The 18,281-nt window shown below is 41.7% G+C and overlaps 1 protein-coding gene across 1 annotated transcript; it reads left to right on the top strand.

Moving 5' to 3' along the window:
- Positions 1 to 1,438: 1,438 nt before the first annotated feature.
- IRF6 (interferon regulatory factor 6) lies at positions 1,439 to 18,044 on the top strand. The gene is made up of 7 exons (XM_007953000.2): positions 1,439 to 1,612; positions 9,146 to 9,350; positions 10,666 to 10,794; positions 14,034 to 14,177; positions 15,255 to 15,647; positions 16,633 to 16,751; positions 17,820 to 18,044. Exons 1-7 carry the CDS (start codon positions 1,439 to 1,441, stop codon positions 18,042 to 18,044), a joined length of 1,389 nt encoding a protein of 462 aa, XP_007951191.1.
- Positions 18,045 to 18,281: the final 237 nt, after the last annotated feature.

Consider the following 18,281-nt stretch of genomic DNA (forward strand, 5'->3'; position numbering starts at 1 on the left):
GAAAGAGTGTCTGATAAAAACATTGAGTTTTAGTTTTTAATACTAACACAGTTTGTACATAGTAGTTGATAAACAAATATTTGTTGTGTAAAAAAATGTTAGTTTTCCAAGCATCCCTTTCTCATTTCAAATAAAAATAAAATAAAAGCACCAAAAAGTCTCAACACAATGGCCCATGCAAACAATTCTCTGTTGTGTGCTGTCATTCTATTCTGACTCATAGTGACCCTATGGCACAGAAAACTGCCCCATACGGTTTCCTAGGCAGTAATATTTATGGAAGCAGACTGACAAATCTTTCTCCATGGAGCGGCTGGTTGGTTTGAACGACTAGTCTTTCATTTGTAGGCATTGTGCCACCAGAGCTCTTTTAAACAATTCTCTAGTGACTGATTTTTCCTTCAGGTGCCCCAATATGGGCAGGCCTTTGTTTCCTGCTGTGAGTGTTGCAGCCACATGTTATCTGCTAGCCCATGTACTTTTATGAGACTCAGTTGCAGACTTTACCCAGGCTGGCTCCTGCAACCAATCCATTCACTTCAGCCTCTGTAGGTAGATAATCAGACCCAGATGAGGAAGTTGTCTTAGCTGAGCAGTGCTCCTCTCATGACTTTTTAGTACTCTAGGCTTAGGAATTATGGTATCTGATGATTATCTTAGGGCTTCTGAGTTTTACCAGACTCAGTTGCAGGGAAGTGGTCTCAGAGCCTTTATCTCCAAAGTTCCCAAACTTTCTATGAGACACTGAATTGCACTGTGGATAATGAGCTGAGGCTCCTTTTTCTAATTATAGGATCTTTGGGTGGCCAGGAGAAAGGGAAGCTGTCCTGAGGTCCTACTCTTCGGCTCTCCGTGGACACACTGCCTTCTCTTTCATGTAAGTAAGTACTTTGGAACCCAGGACATGCTTCTCACCTATTTCCCTCTTACACGATGTGTGAAGTATTTTCTTACTAAAGTATTCCCATTTGCGTTTAGTTGTCTTATTTAAAAAGAGAAGGTGCTTCGGTCTCTTGCCCATATACAGGTGCTGTTTCCTTTTTTTTTTTTTCCTCTCCTGCGATCAGCTTAAAAAGGGCAATTTCCCTTCTCTTCCAAAGCCCTTGGTACTTTAGGAAGGACTGTGTTCCAGCAGTAATGACATCACCTTTTTATTTTTCTGCTTCAGGATTTAAAGAGAAGAAATGTGATCTACTTGCATGATAAGTCTAATTTGGCTAGAGCATGAAGTATAAATGGCTTTGGAATAAGAATCAAAAGAACCTTTTAACCTCTTTTCTTTTCTTTCCTACCTGGCATAGTTTGTTCCCATATTTAGTTTCTTTGCTGTAATCTAATGAAACTGTAGCTCGATCATATGGGAACAGTGGCTGGGAAAAGTTCCCAGGGGCTGGCCTAATTCTCCTGCTCTCTCCGTTCCTCCTCTACCCCCCAGATCATGGCCCTCCACCCCCGTAGAGTCCGGCTGAAGCCCTGGCTGGTGGCCCAGGTGGACAGTGGCCTGTATCCTGGGCTCATCTGGCTACACAGGGACTCAAAACGCTTCCAGATTCCCTGGAAACATGCCACCCGGCATAGTCCTCAACAAGAGGAAGAAAATACTATTTTCAAGGTAAAGGACTATCATTTGACTTGGAAGTTTTTCTAGTTCTCACAGACATTTCTGTTTTTGTTTTTGCTTGTTTATTTCATTTTGTTTTCTATTTTGGCACAGGGAATACATTTACCTAAAACTTTTATGAAACAGAGAGAATGTTTTTGATGGGATGCACAACCTTAGTGGCATAGTAATTCCTCTTGTCAGGGCATGTCTATAATGTTTGAAACACTTCATCCTTTCCTACTGGCTGAAGGATCTGAGGTGGGGTTGGCTAAACTCCTGTAAGTAGTGATGTAGTTATTCCAAAAGCTGTGAAGTGTCAGGGACCAAGGACTCCTGTTCGTTCACTCAGGGCCTTTGCTATAAAGAGAGGTAGTTGGTCCTGGAAACAACTATTGAGACCAGAACTGAACTGTTAACTGTTAGTAGGCTCCTAACACAGCTTGTAGAATGAGTGTAGAGGGCCCTCAGGAAAATTTTCTTTTGATGTTAATTGTTTGTTTCCCCAGACCTATAATTTCTGCTAAAAATTAAAGGTGATTTAACAAAACAAAACAAAAAAACACAACAATCCAAACTCACTGCCATCGAGTTGGTTCTGACTCATAGCGACCCCCATAGCGACCCCCATTGGGTTTCTGAGGCTGTAAATAAGTAGATCGCCCCATCTTCTGTCCACAGAGCAGCTGGTGGGTTATGAACCACTGACTTACCGGTTAGTAGCCAAATGCCTTATCCACTATACCACCAGAGCTCCTCAGAGGTGATTTACTTATGAATCTGTAGTCTACAAATGTTTTCTTCAATAAAAGTAGCTTAGATATAATATTTAACTGAAGACAAAATTTAATTGTGTGACATTTTACCCAGTTCAAGGAAAACCCACATTTGACTTAAGACAAGTGTAGTGGGAAGGTGATTGGTGGGAAAGGGTCTTGTGTGGTCTGCAACTCTGAAGTCTGTGCCTCTGCTCCAGACCAGCTTCTCTCTGCTGTCAGTCTTCTGTCAAGACTAGCATTAGTTCCTGCACCCCCAAGGCATGGAGACATGAATTTATTTTTTTTCTTCCATGATTTATAAGTTGTATGTCAAAAGTGAAAATCAGTCACTACCTTGAGCCTCTTAAGATTGATAGCCCAGGTTCTTGCTGAGGCTGGATCAAGAAAGGGCAGAAAGGATAGGCTTAGGGTTCAAAGGTGAGATAGCCCTTAGATGTTTCCACCCAAGTCAGTTATGTCAGGTATAGAAAAGAGAAAACTGGCTGCAGGGTACTTAGAAAAAAGTAAATGAACGCTCTTAATTTAGATATTAAATAATGATGTAAAAGTCATAAGGAAAACACCTGTAAATCATATTCAGTTATTGGAGTTTGCACTGGGAAGGTGATAGGTCACTTGTCAGTATACCTAGGACCCTTACTCCTAGCCTAGCTGGCCTTCCGTTGAGGTCTTGGTCTGAAGCTGGGTTTGCTGTTATAAAGTGTCTGACAGTAACAGGCCATGGGGAAAGGGGCTTGTTTCTGAAAGCTCCACTCAGGAGACTATCTGCTTAGTGCTTGAGGAAAAGGTGGCTGTGGGGAGGCTGCTTTGTTGCATTTTTATCTGTCTATCTGATTTCAGAATGGTGACAGGAGGGCCTAGGGAAGCCAGGAGAAGAGTATGGGTACTTTCACAAATCCTGAACTCTGATGGGCCTTGGTGGGATATGCAGATGGGCACTAACATAAATGGGCCCCTTTTTTATACCCTACATCTACTATCTCATTTAATTCTCTTTTAAGGGAGGTTTTTACCCTCATTTGTAGATGCAAAAGCTGTGTCTCCAAGGGGCTAAGTAATTTGCCAAAATCACACAGCTAGTAAGTGATAGAGCCAAGATTTGAACATGTGGTTTTATCTGCCCCCATTATCATACTTTCCCTTCTGACTAGGAATTGGAAGACCTGGCTTCAAATTCTACTACCATCAACTGCATGTGTGATCTGGAGCCGGTCATATAACCTCTCTGGGTATCAGCTTCCTCGTCAGTAAAAAGTGGAGGAAACCAGTCTTGGCCCATCACAAGATTATTATGAGAATCAAATGAAATAATGCTTGGGAAGGCATTTGTAAAGTACTGTAAAAATGTAAGGATTATTTCCATTTTAGGAAAAGAAATAGAGGCCTGCACAGTGACCAGGATCTCTTAGAAGCAAGAGTCAAAGGGGGTTTGAACAGCATAATGTTTGTTATTCATAATGATTGTCATATGGTACACCATAGGCCCTCTTTTCTTGACTATAAAGTTCAACCATCAAGGGCATTACCTGTTGCTGCATTAGCCTTAGGTCCTCAGTGCCGTCTGACTGGGCTCTGGGGAATGGCTGTGTGGTAAGCAGGAAGGCTGGGGCTGTGGTTCTGGGTTAACCTGGCTGTTCTCCCTGGAGGGGTAGGGCATAGGGGAGCCACAGAAATTTGTAGACTTGTGCCAAAATCTGCACAGCCAGAGTTGGCTAGGCAGAGACAGAAGATCAAATAAGGGGAAGAGAAAATGCAGGGAGGAAGAAGCCAGGCATCCAGGTAACCGGAGATGTGCCTCCCAGAACCTAGGGAGCGGAGAAATTGAAATCCCCCGAGGGGGTTCAGATGGAATAGAGCAACAATCAGGGCACTTAGTGCCTGCTGAGCCTCTTAGGGCAGTCCAATTTTGTCAGATCTTTTCATTCCATAAAAACAAAAAACAAAACTCACTGCTGTCAAGTCGGATATGACTCATAGTGACCCCTCCTTGGGTTTCTGAGGCAGTATCACTATGGATATAGATTGCCTGATCTTCCTTCAGAGCAGTGGCTGGTGGGTTTGAACCATCAGCCTTCTGGTTAGCAGTCAAATGCCTTAGGTACTATGCCACCAGAGCTCCCCTTCATACCATACCACAAAAAAAATGGAAGAGCCCAAATCTGAGAAGAGGATAAGAGGATATGAATCTGAACTGATGGAGGAGGGGTTTAGATTAGCTATTGGGAGAGACTTCCTCATGATTGTGAAGCTCTGCAGTGACTGACTAAGGGGGATTCAGAGGTCTTACCTAATGGGGCAGAAAGCATCCTCAATTTAAGTTTAGAAGGAGTCTGTGGTCAAGAGGAGAGGCAGGGATCTGGGGTTGGACAATGTAATACTCCCTGTCAGCTAGAAAAATGTGCCGTGTGTGCTTTCTGTCTTGAGCTCTCTACTAATGATATCCCTCTACCCAACATAAGAACATGTTACACTTGCGAAGAAAGCTGGTGGTTAGGTTGTCTGATGCCATTAAGTTGATTTTTGACTCATAGTGACCCCAAGTGATGGAGGAGAACAGCTCTATAGAGTTTTTTGGCTGTAATCTTTATGGAAGAAGATCATTAGGTCTTGTGTGGAGCCCTTAAGTAGGTTTGAACTGCCAACCTTTTGGTTAACAGCTGAGTGCTTAACTGTTGCACCATTAGGGCTTCTAAATAAAGCTTAGAGATCTGGAAATACGTTATCAATGGGGGAGAGTGGATATCTTGTTAGCAGAAACATAGATGCCTAGTAGACCTAGAAGTAGGGCTGTGTTCCTACTCTCTGCATTGTTCCTGAGGACCGTGGTTTATGGTCTGAGCAGTTCAGACTTTCCTGCTCTTCACTGGAGAGACTACTTTGTCCCCTTGTCTGGGGGAAGCATTGTGAGTTCCCATATTTGAAAACCAGAGAGGATGAGCCAACTGTTTAAGCCCATGCCACTGGCCACAGGTATGGCTGGCAGCATGTTTCTGATAAAGTGGGAGTTTGAAGAAATAGGGAAAAGTAGGAGATATGGGTTTGTTAGGACTTGAGGTCCTCAGCCAATGGTGCAAACTGAACCTCAGTTTGCCTAAGGCACACTTATTTCTAAAGCACCAGGTTTCTACAACTCTATTTACACATCAGATAGAAGATTGAAGAAAGGGGAATAGCAAGACTAAACTCTTCCTGTCATCTGCCACCCTATTTTGCCTTATTTCTTATTGTCCAGATATCCTTAGCATTTTGATGCATATCCTTTCAGACATTTCTTTCTTTTTTTTTTTTTGTGGTTTTCCAATTTTTTTTAATGCATTTTATTGAAATATAATTTATGTACAGTGAAATACACAAAACTAAAGTGGCATGGGTCAATGCATTTTTTTTTCAGTGTTCCCTCCTCTCCCCTCCAACCCCTGCCAACCAACAAAGAAAGTTTCTCCCCATATACAAACCTTTCCTTGACCCTCCACAACAATGAACTAATACTATGTTTGTTCTTCTGTGATTGACTTTTTTCACTCAGTGTAATGTCCTCCAAGTTCATCCACATTATGCGGTGTTTTGCAGACTCTACATTATTCTTTAGTACTGCGTCGTATTCTATTATGTGTATATACCATAGTTTGGTCATCCACTCTTCCACTATAAATCTTAGAGATAAGTCTCTTGCCAGATAGGTAATTATCAGCAAATATGAATTTGTTGCTGTCATTTTTGTTATGTGCTTTTTCGTGGTGTCAATTTCTTTTTTCCATATAATTTTCTATGCTGAGCTCATTTTGTTTATGAATCGTGTTATCACTTCCTTCATTGCTATTGTTTTAGTATTTGCTGAATATTTATGCTGGTCCTCTTTTTTGATGTGAAGGTTTATCCTTTTTCTTTGAGGTTACCCTGTGATTTATAGTTTTCTTCCCAAGTATAGAACAGTCTGTTTTATCTTATAGTTGTCTTGACTTCCCTACCATCTAGAAGTTCTGTAATGACACAGTTTTTCCCCTCTTTTTGGTTTGTAGTTGTCCTCATTTGTCAATTTTGTTTCTGGTTCCCTGTTTACAATCCTGTAGACTTACTTACTTTGGATACTCCCATAGCTGGGTTGGTTTCTGGGTTATGTCATCATGTGTTTTAATGGTCAGTTGTTGTTGGCTATTGTTGCTTCTCTGTCCAAAGGGTACCTTTTAGCATTTCTTGTAAGGTTGGTCTGGTTTTAACAAACTCCCTTAATTTCTGCTTATCTGGAAATGTCCTAATTTCACCATCATATTTGAGGCACAGTTTTGCTGGGTGCATAATTCTTGGTTGAAAATTTTTCTCTTTCAGTGTTTTGTATATACCATCCCGTTGTCTTCTCGCCTGCATGGTTTCTGTCGAGAAATCTGAGCTTAGTCTTTATTATTATTATTACTGTGATTTGGGTGAAAATTTACAGAGCAAATTCACTTTCCATACAGCCGTTCACATACACTTTGTCTCATGACATTGACCACAATTTACCACAATGCAACAGCTCCCCTCCCACTTCCTCCCCATAGTTACCTCTTCCCTGTGTCCATCCCTCCATGGACTCCTGCCCCCTGAGCTGTCTCCCTGTGCATAAGCAGCCCTTCTTTCTCCCATGATTGTTCTCTCCAAGGAGTGTATCTGCCTCAGGTAAATGTTCATCTCATATGCCTGTCTATTGTTTGGCTGGAAGCCACAGGTGTGGGTTCAATTGCAGAACTGAAGGGCAGCTCGGGGCCATAGTCACAGTGGTTCTACCAGACTCTATCGGACCAGCAAACTTGGTCCCATTCCCCCTTTTTTTTTCTCCAAATGATTTTGGGTTTTGTTCCCTGAGCTTAGTCTTACTGGTTACCCCTTGCGGGTATTTATTTATTTATTTATTTCCGATGCTGCTCTCATGATTTTTTCTTTATCTTTGGTTTTGATAAGTTTGATGATGATATGTCTGGGTGATTTTCTTTTGGGGTCTATCATGTTTGGGGTTCGTTGGACTTCCTGAATTGATACATTCTCATCTTTCATCATACCAGGAAAATTCTCTTCTAACAAATATTTGACAGTTTTCTCTGTGGTTTTATTTGTCTCTTCCTGTTCTGGAATTCTGATGACACGTAGGTTATTCCTTTTGATGGTATCCCACATGAACCTGAGGCTTTCTTCATTTTGTTTTGATCTTTTTTCTGACTGATCCCTTTCCAAAAAGGTGTTCAGGTATTTGTCTTCATTCTCCCTAATTCTGTCTTACATTGATTCAGTTCTGCTTCTCTGCCCATTCAATGTCTTATCTATTTCTGAAAATTTAGTATTAATCTGGATTGCTATGTGTAGGTTTTGTATCATTTCTAATTTTTCATTATTTTGTCATTTTGTTCTTATTGTCTTTTGAAATTATTCTAGAGTTTTCTCTCTGTTTTCCTTGATCTGTCTCTCAATTCGTTAAAGATACCTACATATAATTCTTTTGAATTCCTTATCAGGGATTTCCAGTGCTGAGTCTTCCTCAGGAATGTGTTTTGGGTCTGTATCTTGGTCCCTTGTTTCTCCTGCTTTATCTTGCTTCTTTGTGTAGACTGTGATGCTCTGTTGTCTCTGAGGCATTGTGACGGTTTTGTGTTTTTATTTAATTGGTGATTTTATGTTGTAGTGACTTGCCCACGATTTTTGTTTTGTTTTGTTTGTATGCTATCTACGCAAGCAGGGTACTGTACTGTGCTCCTCTACTTACTAGTGGGCAGCACTTGTACACTTACCACCTGTCTCCTTTCCTATTGTCCGCCTCTCGTATGTCCCTGCCAACCTTGTCAAACAGAGCCTATTCTTAGGTCCCTGGAATCCGAATGAGATTGCTATCCCTTTAAAATTCAAAATGGTTGCCATTTATAAAGTTTCAAAATGGCTGCACCCTCGGTCACTTTAAATTTCCTAAATGGCCACTGCTTGTACATTCAAAATGGCTGCACCCTTGGTTACTTTAAATATCCAAAATAGCCACTGCTTGTAAACATTCAAAATGGCTGCACCCTCAGTCACTTTAAAAATCCAAAATGACTGCCACATGTAAACAATCAGAATGGCTGCGCCCTCTGGACAGTGGAAAGTCAACAGCTCAGGTTGTCTCCCACCTTTCTGTTTACCTTCCTAGTCATAGGCCACCAGTGCAGTCATCCCTGCAGCCCTTGGTGACCAGGGCTGATCTTAAGGTAAATTCTCAGGTCCCAATACCACTTGGAAATATTCAGGCTGTTGGTTCCATTGGAGTAGCTGACAGTCCACATCTCTGACTGTCTCTGTGCTCACTGTTTTTGCTCAGGTTTTTCCGCTAGTTGGTGCCTAATCCACTTCTGTATAGTTCCTTTCAAAACTCAGGGCTCCAGGATTATCTTCTGTATCTCTGTCAATTGGTTTTTCTTTTCTTTGTTGAAGAGGGTCTGTGTGACTTGTATGCTTATTCCTCAATCTTACTGGAAGTCCTCCATTTCTTTATTTTCAACCCTTCATTACAATGCTGTAGTCTGACAGGTGCTGGCACCAATGCTAGATATATGGTTTCTTTTAAAAATTATTTGCTCATGGCTTAATTTCCTTCAGGCCTTGCCTTGCCTGGTGCTAAGGCAGTATTTCTATATAACTAGGTTTGATGGTAGGGCAGGCAGGCTCAGGGATATGTGTTTGTGGGTGGGAATAAGAGGGAGAGTGTGCATACTTTACAGTGGTTCTGGACAACAGCAGGTGCTCACTGTGGTTTCCTATTCCTCAGGCCTGGGCTGTGGAGACAGGAAAGTACCAGGAAGGGGTGGATGACCCTGACCCAGCTAAATGGAAGGCCCAGCTCCGCTGTGCTCTCAACAAGAGCAGGGAATTCAACCTGATGTATGATGGCACTAAGGAAGTGCCTATGAACCCAGTGAAGATATATCAAGTGTGTGACATCCCCCAACCCCAGGGTTCGATCATTAACCCAGGTGAGGCCCCAACTGCTGGGGAGAAGGTGGGCAGTATGCCATGTCCTGGGATGAACTATTAAAGAGATTGTTGCCCTTAAAAGAGATTGTAGCCTGGTTAACCAAGTATGAGGCTGGTAAAGTAGGAAAGCCTTTTCCTAGCAAGGACCAGAGAATAGAAGGTGTAAATGCAGCAAAATCTTCTTGTTCACTTAGGGTAATGGCTTATTAGTCTGATTGCTTAAAGCATTAGAAAGTATAAAGGTCTACTGTAAAAATAGCCTCTCGCTTGGGACTCAACACTGAGTTAAGAGGCCAGGTAGTTTAGACATAGGAGAAATTAAGACTTAGAAGATTTGAGTTCTAAATGAGGCTCTTATCACTTCACTACTTGCATGATAGATATTGAATCAAGTCACTTGACTTTTTAAGCCTCAGTTTTTTAGCTGTAAAATGTAGGCTCTCAATTTTCCTACCTACATCAAAGGATATTGTAAAAATCAATTGATATGATGGGTAAAAGCTATTAAGTTCTTTCTAAATGTTGAGTGTGCAATCATTAATTTATAGGACACTTTTGCTAAGAGAATATGACCTGATTCTTCTGTATATCCAATGCTCAACAAGTACCAACTGAGAAAAACCAAAACCAAAGTCACTGCCACTGAGTTGATTCTGACTCATAGTGACCTCCATTGGGTTTCTGAGGTGGTAAATCTTCACAGGGTTCTACCTCTGTGAAGATATTCTGGAACATAAGTTGCCTCATGTTCCTTCCACAGACTGGGTGGTAGGTTTGAACCACTAGCCTTCTGGTTAGCAGTGAAATGCTTTAGGCACTATGCCACCAGAACTCCTTACCAACTAAGAGTCAAATAATTTAGAATTGTCCTCCAGTGAATCCAGTGAGGCTTGGAATTAAGACTTGTTCCTCATGTTAAGTTTACAAATGTGATAGTTTGGTGACCTTCATTCCTTAAAAGGGTTGCTAATGTGAGTCGGGGCCGACTCGACGGCACATAACAACAACAACAACAATGTGTAGGAAGAAGATTAGGGAAGGTATTAAGAGATTTCTAGCAGGGAGTAGGGTTTATAGCTACTGGATAGGAGAGGGGAAGAGAGCTTACATTAAGGCACTGTATAATGCGTTGGACCCAGCAGTTAATACACCCTTGGTTTACCCATTCTTTTTAGCTAGGGTGCTGAGGGTGCATACTGAGCTTGAGGAACCTCTATGCTAGCTGTTCCTAACTTTTGGGTTGGGCCAGCTGCAGGGATGGCAGTGCAAACTGAGCTGCTCACCTGTTGGCTTATGTCTTTGTTTCTTGGCTAGGATCCACAGGGTCTGCTCCCTGGGATGAGAAGGATAATGATATAGATGAAGACGATGAGGAAGATGAACTAGATCAGTCGCAGCATCATGTTCCCATCCAGGATACGTTCCCCTTCTTGAACATTAATGGTGAGTGTGGGTGAGTGGTGGGTGGCACAAAGGATTGAGGAAGGTGTAAAAGGCTTTTAGCTTGGAACTGCTGACCCTCAGGCACCACTGCACTAGGAGCAGTGACCAGGCCCTGTGGCCAGGGTGCTGGGCTGTGAGCAAGCAGGAGTCATAAGCAAGGGAGCTCCCCTGACTTCACTATCTGGTTGGGGGTGGGCTCTAGGCATAGAGAAAATCTTCTGAATCTTGTGTGATAAGACAAGGAAAGAAATAATTTAAATTCATCCTCACTCCCAATTACAAATCTATCAGCTTTTTAAAATATTGCCTATTTCCTTCTGGCCCAGTGCAGATGTCATTTTCATGAGTTGAAGGCAAATTCTTTCATTATTTCTCTTGGTATAAACTCTGGGTCTACTCTATTTAGGCTGTATCTTAGGAAATTACAGCTGCTAATTTTAGGCTCTGATAGAATTTATCCCTAAGAGACTTCACTTTTATGAGCATTTTGACTGCAGCTTCCCAGGAAAAAATGACTTGAGAGTTTAGAAGGCTACTGTGGGACAGAGCAGATACTAAATCTCCCATTGTCCATTCTGAGCATTCTGGAACATAAATTGACTTGCTGTTCTGCAGCTTTTTTTTTTTTTTTTTACCTGAAACTGTCCACTGAAATGATCTTAGTCAAATGACAAATATTCAGTTAAGGAGGTGTTTTGTTTTGTTTTTTCCTGACTTTCTAGTGCCCTTTGGCTACTATGGGTCAAATGAGATATTTGTGTCATCTAGAAAACCTGATATATTAAGATGATTTATTTAAGATTTTAGGATACTCTACTCTAGATGATGCCCCAGCTTTAAGACTGAGGAAATGACTCTTGTCTGTCTACTTGTCTTCCTTCACTTATCCTGCCATTTCTTTTTCTTTTTCATTTTATTTATTTATTATTTTTTTAAATTGTGATTTGGGTGAAGATTTACAGAGCAAATTCACTTTCCGTACAGCAGTTCACATACACTTTGTCTCATGTCATTGACCACAGTTTACCACAATGCAACAGCTCCCCTCCCACTTCCTCCCCATAGTTACCTCTTCCCAGTGTCCATCCCTCCATACACTCCTGCCCCCTGAGCTGTCTCCCTGTGCATAAGCAGCCCTTCTTTCTCCCATGATTGTTCTCTCCAAGGAGTGTATCTACTTAAGGTAAATGTTCAACTCATATGCCTGTATTTTGTTTGGCGGGAAACCACAGGTGTGGGTTCAATTCCAGCTGAAGGGCAGCTAGGGGCCATAGTCTCAGTGGTTCCACCAGACTCTATCAGACCAGCAAACCTGGTCCCCACCTTTTTTTTTTTTCTTTCTCTAAATGATTTTGAGTTTTGTTCCACATTGTTTTCCCTCTCTATCAAGGATCTCCTACATAGATCCCCTTCCAAGTGGATGACGGTGGTAGCCGGGCACCATCTAGTTCTTCTGGTCTCATAGTTGTATAGGCTGCAGATCAGATGGTGTACCAGTGGCTAGGACTAATTGTTCCCATGAATATAGGTTTTCTTCATTCTTCTTTGCTCTGGACGAGGAGAGACCCATCGTTGTATCTAGATGGCAGCTTGCTAGCTTTTAAGATCTCGCCAAAGTAGGAGGTGGAACAATGTTTTGTACAGTATGTTATGCCAGTTGAGTTATCCTGCCATTTCTATCTTTGCAACCAAGTTGGGGAGTAAAGAAAAATTTCTGGGAGGTCTTTCAAGTCAGTATTGCCACATGCTATATTCCCACTTGGTGAGATTTTTAAGAGTTGGACATCTGAATATTGGGATGTTTTCCCAAATCCTTGACTGACTCATTCTTTTATTCTGACTCCTTGAAAGTATGCAATCTATTTCTAGGATCTTAGTTTCCTACTTATGTTCATATATTACTAAAGTTGTTGTTCTGTGTTTTGTTATGGGCTGTCTTGAATCCTTTTGAGAAAGATATGGGTCATGTATTAAAAACAAAAAAATAAAATGGGTACACAGATTTAACCAGACTTAAACACAAAGGTTCAAAGAAACATTAATCTCTGTGATTTCAGAGCTTTTGGGGCAGAGAAAAAAGAAGCATTGAAGAATAGATGCCTAAGAGGTGAAGCTAGGAGCAGAAATCTGTAGACTTTGGAGGGAGCCAACTTTGATAACAGCAGAGGAATAGGAGGGATTTTCATTATTTTAAAAATCCTTATTTGGATAATTTTGAATAAATAATATTTTCACAAGGCTTGAAATTCATCCTTATGCAAAAAGGTAATTTAGTTCAAGAGGATTACTTTCCATCCTGTTCCCTAGCCTCTCAGTTCCTTCCCTGAGGAAAAACATATTTCTAGGTTCTTGAGTAAATTTATAGAGATATTTTATGCATGTGAAAGTGTTTGTTCTTAATTGATTTTTATACATTAACATTTACTCAAAGTTAATAATCTAATTCAGTTGAGTTCATATTATGAGAGACAGTCAGGTTCTGTTTGACAGCTGGGGACATTTTACAGCTGGGAACCTCTCACTCATGCCCATTTTAATTTAGCCCCCAGCAATAACACATTTATCTATTGTCTCATCTTCCACAAACACAGGTTTTTAGAACTATGTGTTCATGGCAGAATTAATATGATTAGAAAGGAAAGCAGGAGTATGGGAACCTTCTTTCTTTCTTTCTTGTTTTTTTCTTTTTTTTAAATTTCATTTATTTGTTTATTTATTTTTGCTGTGTTGCCTCCCTTCCCCCGCCCTGGTAACCAACAAAGAAAGTTTCCTTCCATATATAAACCTTTCCTTGACTTTTTTCAATAAGGAACTAATACTATATTTGTCCCTCTGTGATTGACTTATTTCACTCAGCATAATGTCCTCCAAGTTCATCCATGTTATGCAGTGTTTTGCAGATTCTACATTATTCTTTAGTGCTACATAATATTCCATCGTGTGCATGTACTGTAGTTTGGTTATCCATTCTTCTGTTGGTGGGCACGTAGGTAGTTTCCATCTTTTTGCTATTGTAAATAGTGCTGTGATGACCATGGGTGTTCATATATCTGTTCTTGTAGGAACCTTATTTCTTATGGTGTTAGTTGTGGGAATCATTTATAAGCTGGGACCTCACTATTGAGTCATGGTCTAGTGTTTGAGTCTTGTCTGCTGACCTTGTAAGTTCTTAGAGCCCCAGGCCAAGTGATGTACATGTATGGTGCCCCTGCCTGCTCACCTACGTCCTTCTGTTCTAGGGTCTCCCATGGCACCAGCCAGTGTGGGCAACTGCAGTCCTGAAGCAGTGTGGCCCAAAACTGAACCTCTGGAGATGGAAGTACCCCAGGCGCCTATACAGCCCTTTTATAGCTCTCCAGAGCTATGGATCAGCTCTCTCCCAAGTAAGTGAGCCCTGATCTTTCTTGCTGGGTCTTGAACTCCTATTATTTTCCCTTTCCTGTCAGCTTTTTGCCTCCATTTCTTTGCCATATGTAGAATAGCTGCCTTTGCCTGGTTCCTCCTGGTTGGCTGATGAGTTACCAGGGGAGAACTCTGGTTGGCTGATGAGTTACCAGGGGAGAACTAAAGAATCATCAGCTCATGCCTGCTTGCTCCTGGTGATGCTGTGATTGGTTATAGTCCATGTTACTTACCTCCTAGAGGGCAGGAAGCCCAGGTTTATCAGTCTGGCTAGCAGATTTGGGAATAAGGCAAGTTGTGGTATAGAGAGGTTAATGGCCATGGGTATAGTTAAGGAGATTCTGGATTTTAGGGGTTTGGGGACTCAGAGATAAAAGTCTCTTTTTGAATTGGACGTAAGTTTATCTCAATAAAGAATCAGTTTCATTGGCCCAGTCTTCTTACACACCACATGTAGTTGGGGTGTGAGTACAAGGAATTGAAATTTTGTCCTAAAACCTTAATAGCTTTAATAAGACCCATAGGGTTCAACAGAGACTTGTTGAGTGAAGATTTACTTTGCTGTAAGCTTTGTCCTTTTATTGTATATTGTTAGATCAGATCCACACTGTGTGCTCATATGTGTATTTTCAGAAAGATGGATTTGTATTTCTTCTTGTTCCTCTGATTTCATTAAACAACGAGCCAAAAATTGGATCCAAACAAGATATCTTACTTTTGATCTCCTTTCAATGCCCATTAATGTGAAGAGTTAGTCAGTATGAAGGGTAGAGATCAGGACCTATCACTTCGCTTGGTGAAATTCTAGCCTTAGGGTGTGACAATTGAACAGAGGTAATATAGATGGACTTTGAACTGTTTTCTTAAAGGAAACCTTCTGAGCGACTATCCTAGGGATATTTTGATGTCTCCTTGTGTTACAGGAGGAACACCTATGGCATTGGCCTTCCTGAAAACTGGTTGAAAGATAGCTCGATCTTGATGGGCTTGGATGAGTCTTAGGGATGAACAAGTACATCAGGAGATCAGAACTCTCATGGTCCTCTCTTACCTTGCAGTGACTGACCTGGACATCAAGTTTCAGTACCGTGGGAAGGAATATGGGCAGACCATGACCGTGAGCAATCCTCAGGGCTGCCGGCTTTTCTATGGGGACCTGGGCCCCATGCCTGACCAGGAGGAGCTCTTTGGTCCCGTCAGTCTGGAGCAGGTCAAGTTCCCAGGTCCAGAGCACATCACCAATGAGAAACAGAAGCTTTTCACCAGCAAGCTCCTGGATGTCATGGACAGAGGACTGATCCTTGAGGTCAGCGGTCATGCCATTTATGCCATCAGGCTGTGCCAGTGCAAGGTGTACTGGTCTGGACCATGTGCCCCATCGCTTGTTGCCCCCAACCTGATTGAGAGACAAAAGAAGGTCAAGCTATTTTGCCTGGAAACATTCCTCAGCGGTGAGTCTCTTTTCAGCAGGTCGATGATAGGAATTGCTATCCGGGAGTACGTGTTCTTTCTTCCATCTCTCCATTCCTCTCCATTCTTCCCCTTTCTTTTCTTTCCTAGTTAAAAAAAAAAAAAAAAAAAATCATTCTGGAGGAAGAGAAAGGAGAAGAGGGCCTTGATTATTTATAGCTTGGCTTTGGCTCCTTCAAGTAGCTCTGGTGGTGTAGTGCCTAAAGCATTTGATTGCTAACCAGAGGTTGGTGGTTCAAAACCCACCAGCTGCTCAGCTGAAGGAAGATGAGGCAATCTACTTCCGTAAAGATTTACTGCCTTGGAAACCCAATGGGGGTCGCGATGAATTGGAATCGACTTGATGGCAATGAGCTTGGTTTTGGTTTTTGGCTCCTTCAGTGTTAGTAGAGAGAGACAGCCTTGTCATTACCCTGCAATTGTTACTAGTTTATCCTAAACTTTGAAAGTTGACCCCATTTGTCATATTCAGCAAATCATAAACTCTTTTCTTTTGAGAAATATCCGGGAACTGAATTTAAGCAGACAGTTCTAAAGAACATAAGATGTGAATTTTGCAATGTGGTTTAAACCTCAAGTGGGTTCAGATCAATGATGCCCAGTAGAAAGAACTCTCTATTCCTAATGTGACTATGTTGTTGTTGTTGTTGTTGTTATGTGCCGTCGAGTCGGCCCCGACTCATAGCGACCCCTCCTTGGGTTTCCGAGGCAGTATCACTACGGAAGTAGGATTGCCCAACCTTCCTTCCGAGGAGTGGCTGGTGGGTTTGAAACACCAGCCTTCTGGTTAGCAGTCAAGTGCCTTAGGCACTATGCTACCAGGGCTCCCTAAATGTGACTATAGAACTATTTAATTTTAATTAATTTAAATAGCCACATGTGACTAGTGACAGCCATTATTGAACAGCAAAAAAGATGGCATTGGAGTGACCCAGTGCACCCAACTTGCTTTTCTACCTTCTGCAGATCTTATTGCTCACCAGAAAGGACAGATAGAAAAGCAGCCACCATTTGAGATCTACTTATGCTTTGGGGAAGAATGGCCAGATGGGAAACCCCCAGAAAGGAAACTCATCTTGGTTCAGGTGAGTTGATGTATCAACAACTCTTCTTCTTTTTGCCAGTGCTCTAGCTCCCAGGCTTCAGGTGGGTTTTAGTTCCACTGGATGCTGGTAGCAGGCTTAGGCTGTGTATAGTAAAGACCAAGCTGGAAAATGCAGGTACTCGAAATGGGTGACTGATTTAGTGAGAACATATCTTTCATCTTCTTATTGACATTTGAGTCTGGCTGAGACCGAAAAGGGCATGACCCTTCTCAGCTTTTCTAGGAAAAGCCCTGCTTACCATTTTTTTTATAGTGATAAAATATATATAATAAAACATTTACCGTTTAAACCATTTTTAAGTGTACAATTCAGTAACATTAGTTATACTTACCGTGTTGTGCAACCATCACCACTATCCATTTTCACATGTTCTTCATTTCCCTAACCAGAAACTAAGGAGTCCTGGTGGCACAACATTAAATGCTCACTGCTAACTAAAAGGTTGGTGGTTCAGACTCACCCGGAGGCTCCATAGGAGAAAGGCCTGGTGATTTGCTCCAGTAAAGATTACAGCAAGAAACCCTATGTGGCAACTCTACTCTGCCTTGTCACATGGGGTTGCCATGAGTCAGAACTGACTCGGAAGCACACAACAATAAGAAAACAGAAATTCAGACCCCTTAAAGCAATGATACCCCATTTCACCCTCCCCCCAGCCCCTGGTAAGAGAGGCCTTTTATGTTGCCTTCAGGAATGTGACCATACTCTGGGAAGTAGCAGAAAGGCCACTTGGGCCTGCCCCCCAGAGTTGTGGTATGAGGCAGGCAACAGATTAAATTTGGTTAAAAGTCAAGTCTTGCTATTCAGGGAGTCATTTATTTAGGCATGTGATGTGATACTACATCTAGATTCTTTACCTTGTTTGGACTGCCTTTTAGAATGAACCTTGGCAGGATGGTCCCGAGAAATGAAGGTGTTTCCTGTAGACGTTAGAGTGGGTGGCTTCTCCAGAGACTCATTGGTCTGTACTTTAATCTTGAGTCTGCCCTGTTGCTTAAGAGTAACTTTTTTCTCAGCAGATACCCATGTGCTCTATGTCCTGTACAGGTCATTCCAGTGGTGGCTCGGATGATCTATGAGATGTTTTCTGGTGATTTCACACGATCCTTTGACAGTGGCAGTGTCCGCCTGCAGATCTCAACTCCAGACATCAAAGATAACATCGTTGCTCAGCTGAAGCAGCTGTATCGCATCCTGCAAACCCAGGAAAGCTGGCAGCCCATGCAGCCCACCCCTAGCATGCAACTGCCCCCTGCTCTGCCAGCCCAGTAATCATGAATGCCATCTTCAGCCTTTTCTTTTTTAAAATATTGTACATATGGATATTTTTTATTATTCAGGTTTAACCAACCAACTTTTGCATCTCTCTTCTAATACTGTTAGTAGTCTGTGACTTTTTCCAAATATACTTAGCTTTTAAAATTGATGTAATTTATGGAGAAATGATCCTTCAGACTTTCCTTTTATTTTTTAAAGCTCCCAATTTTAGTGTAATGTAGTAGGAGACCT

Source organism: Orycteropus afer, unplaced genomic scaffold (assembly GCF_000298275.1).
Source record: "Orycteropus afer afer isolate SDZICR_OR568_19922 unplaced genomic scaffold, OryAfe1.0 scaffold00013, whole genome shotgun sequence".
NCBI lineage: Eukaryota > Metazoa > Chordata > Mammalia > Tubulidentata > Orycteropodidae > Orycteropus > Orycteropus afer.

What these genes read in the sequence shown, in the direction of transcription:
- IRF6 (XM_007953000.2), top strand. Translation starts at nt 1,439, where the DNA reads ATGGCCCTCCACCCCCGTAGAGTCCGGCTGAAGCCCTGGCTGGTGGCC. An exon ending in GGGTTCGATCATTAACCCAG is followed by an intron (nt 9,351 to 10,665) that starts GTGAGGCCCCAA and finishes TTTCTTGGCTAG; the next exon opens with GATCCACAGGGTCTGCTCCC. An exon ending in GGAAACTCATCTTGGTTCAG is followed by an intron (nt 16,752 to 17,819) that starts GTGAGTTGATGT and finishes TGTCCTGTACAG; the next exon opens with GTCATTCCAGTGGTGGCTCG.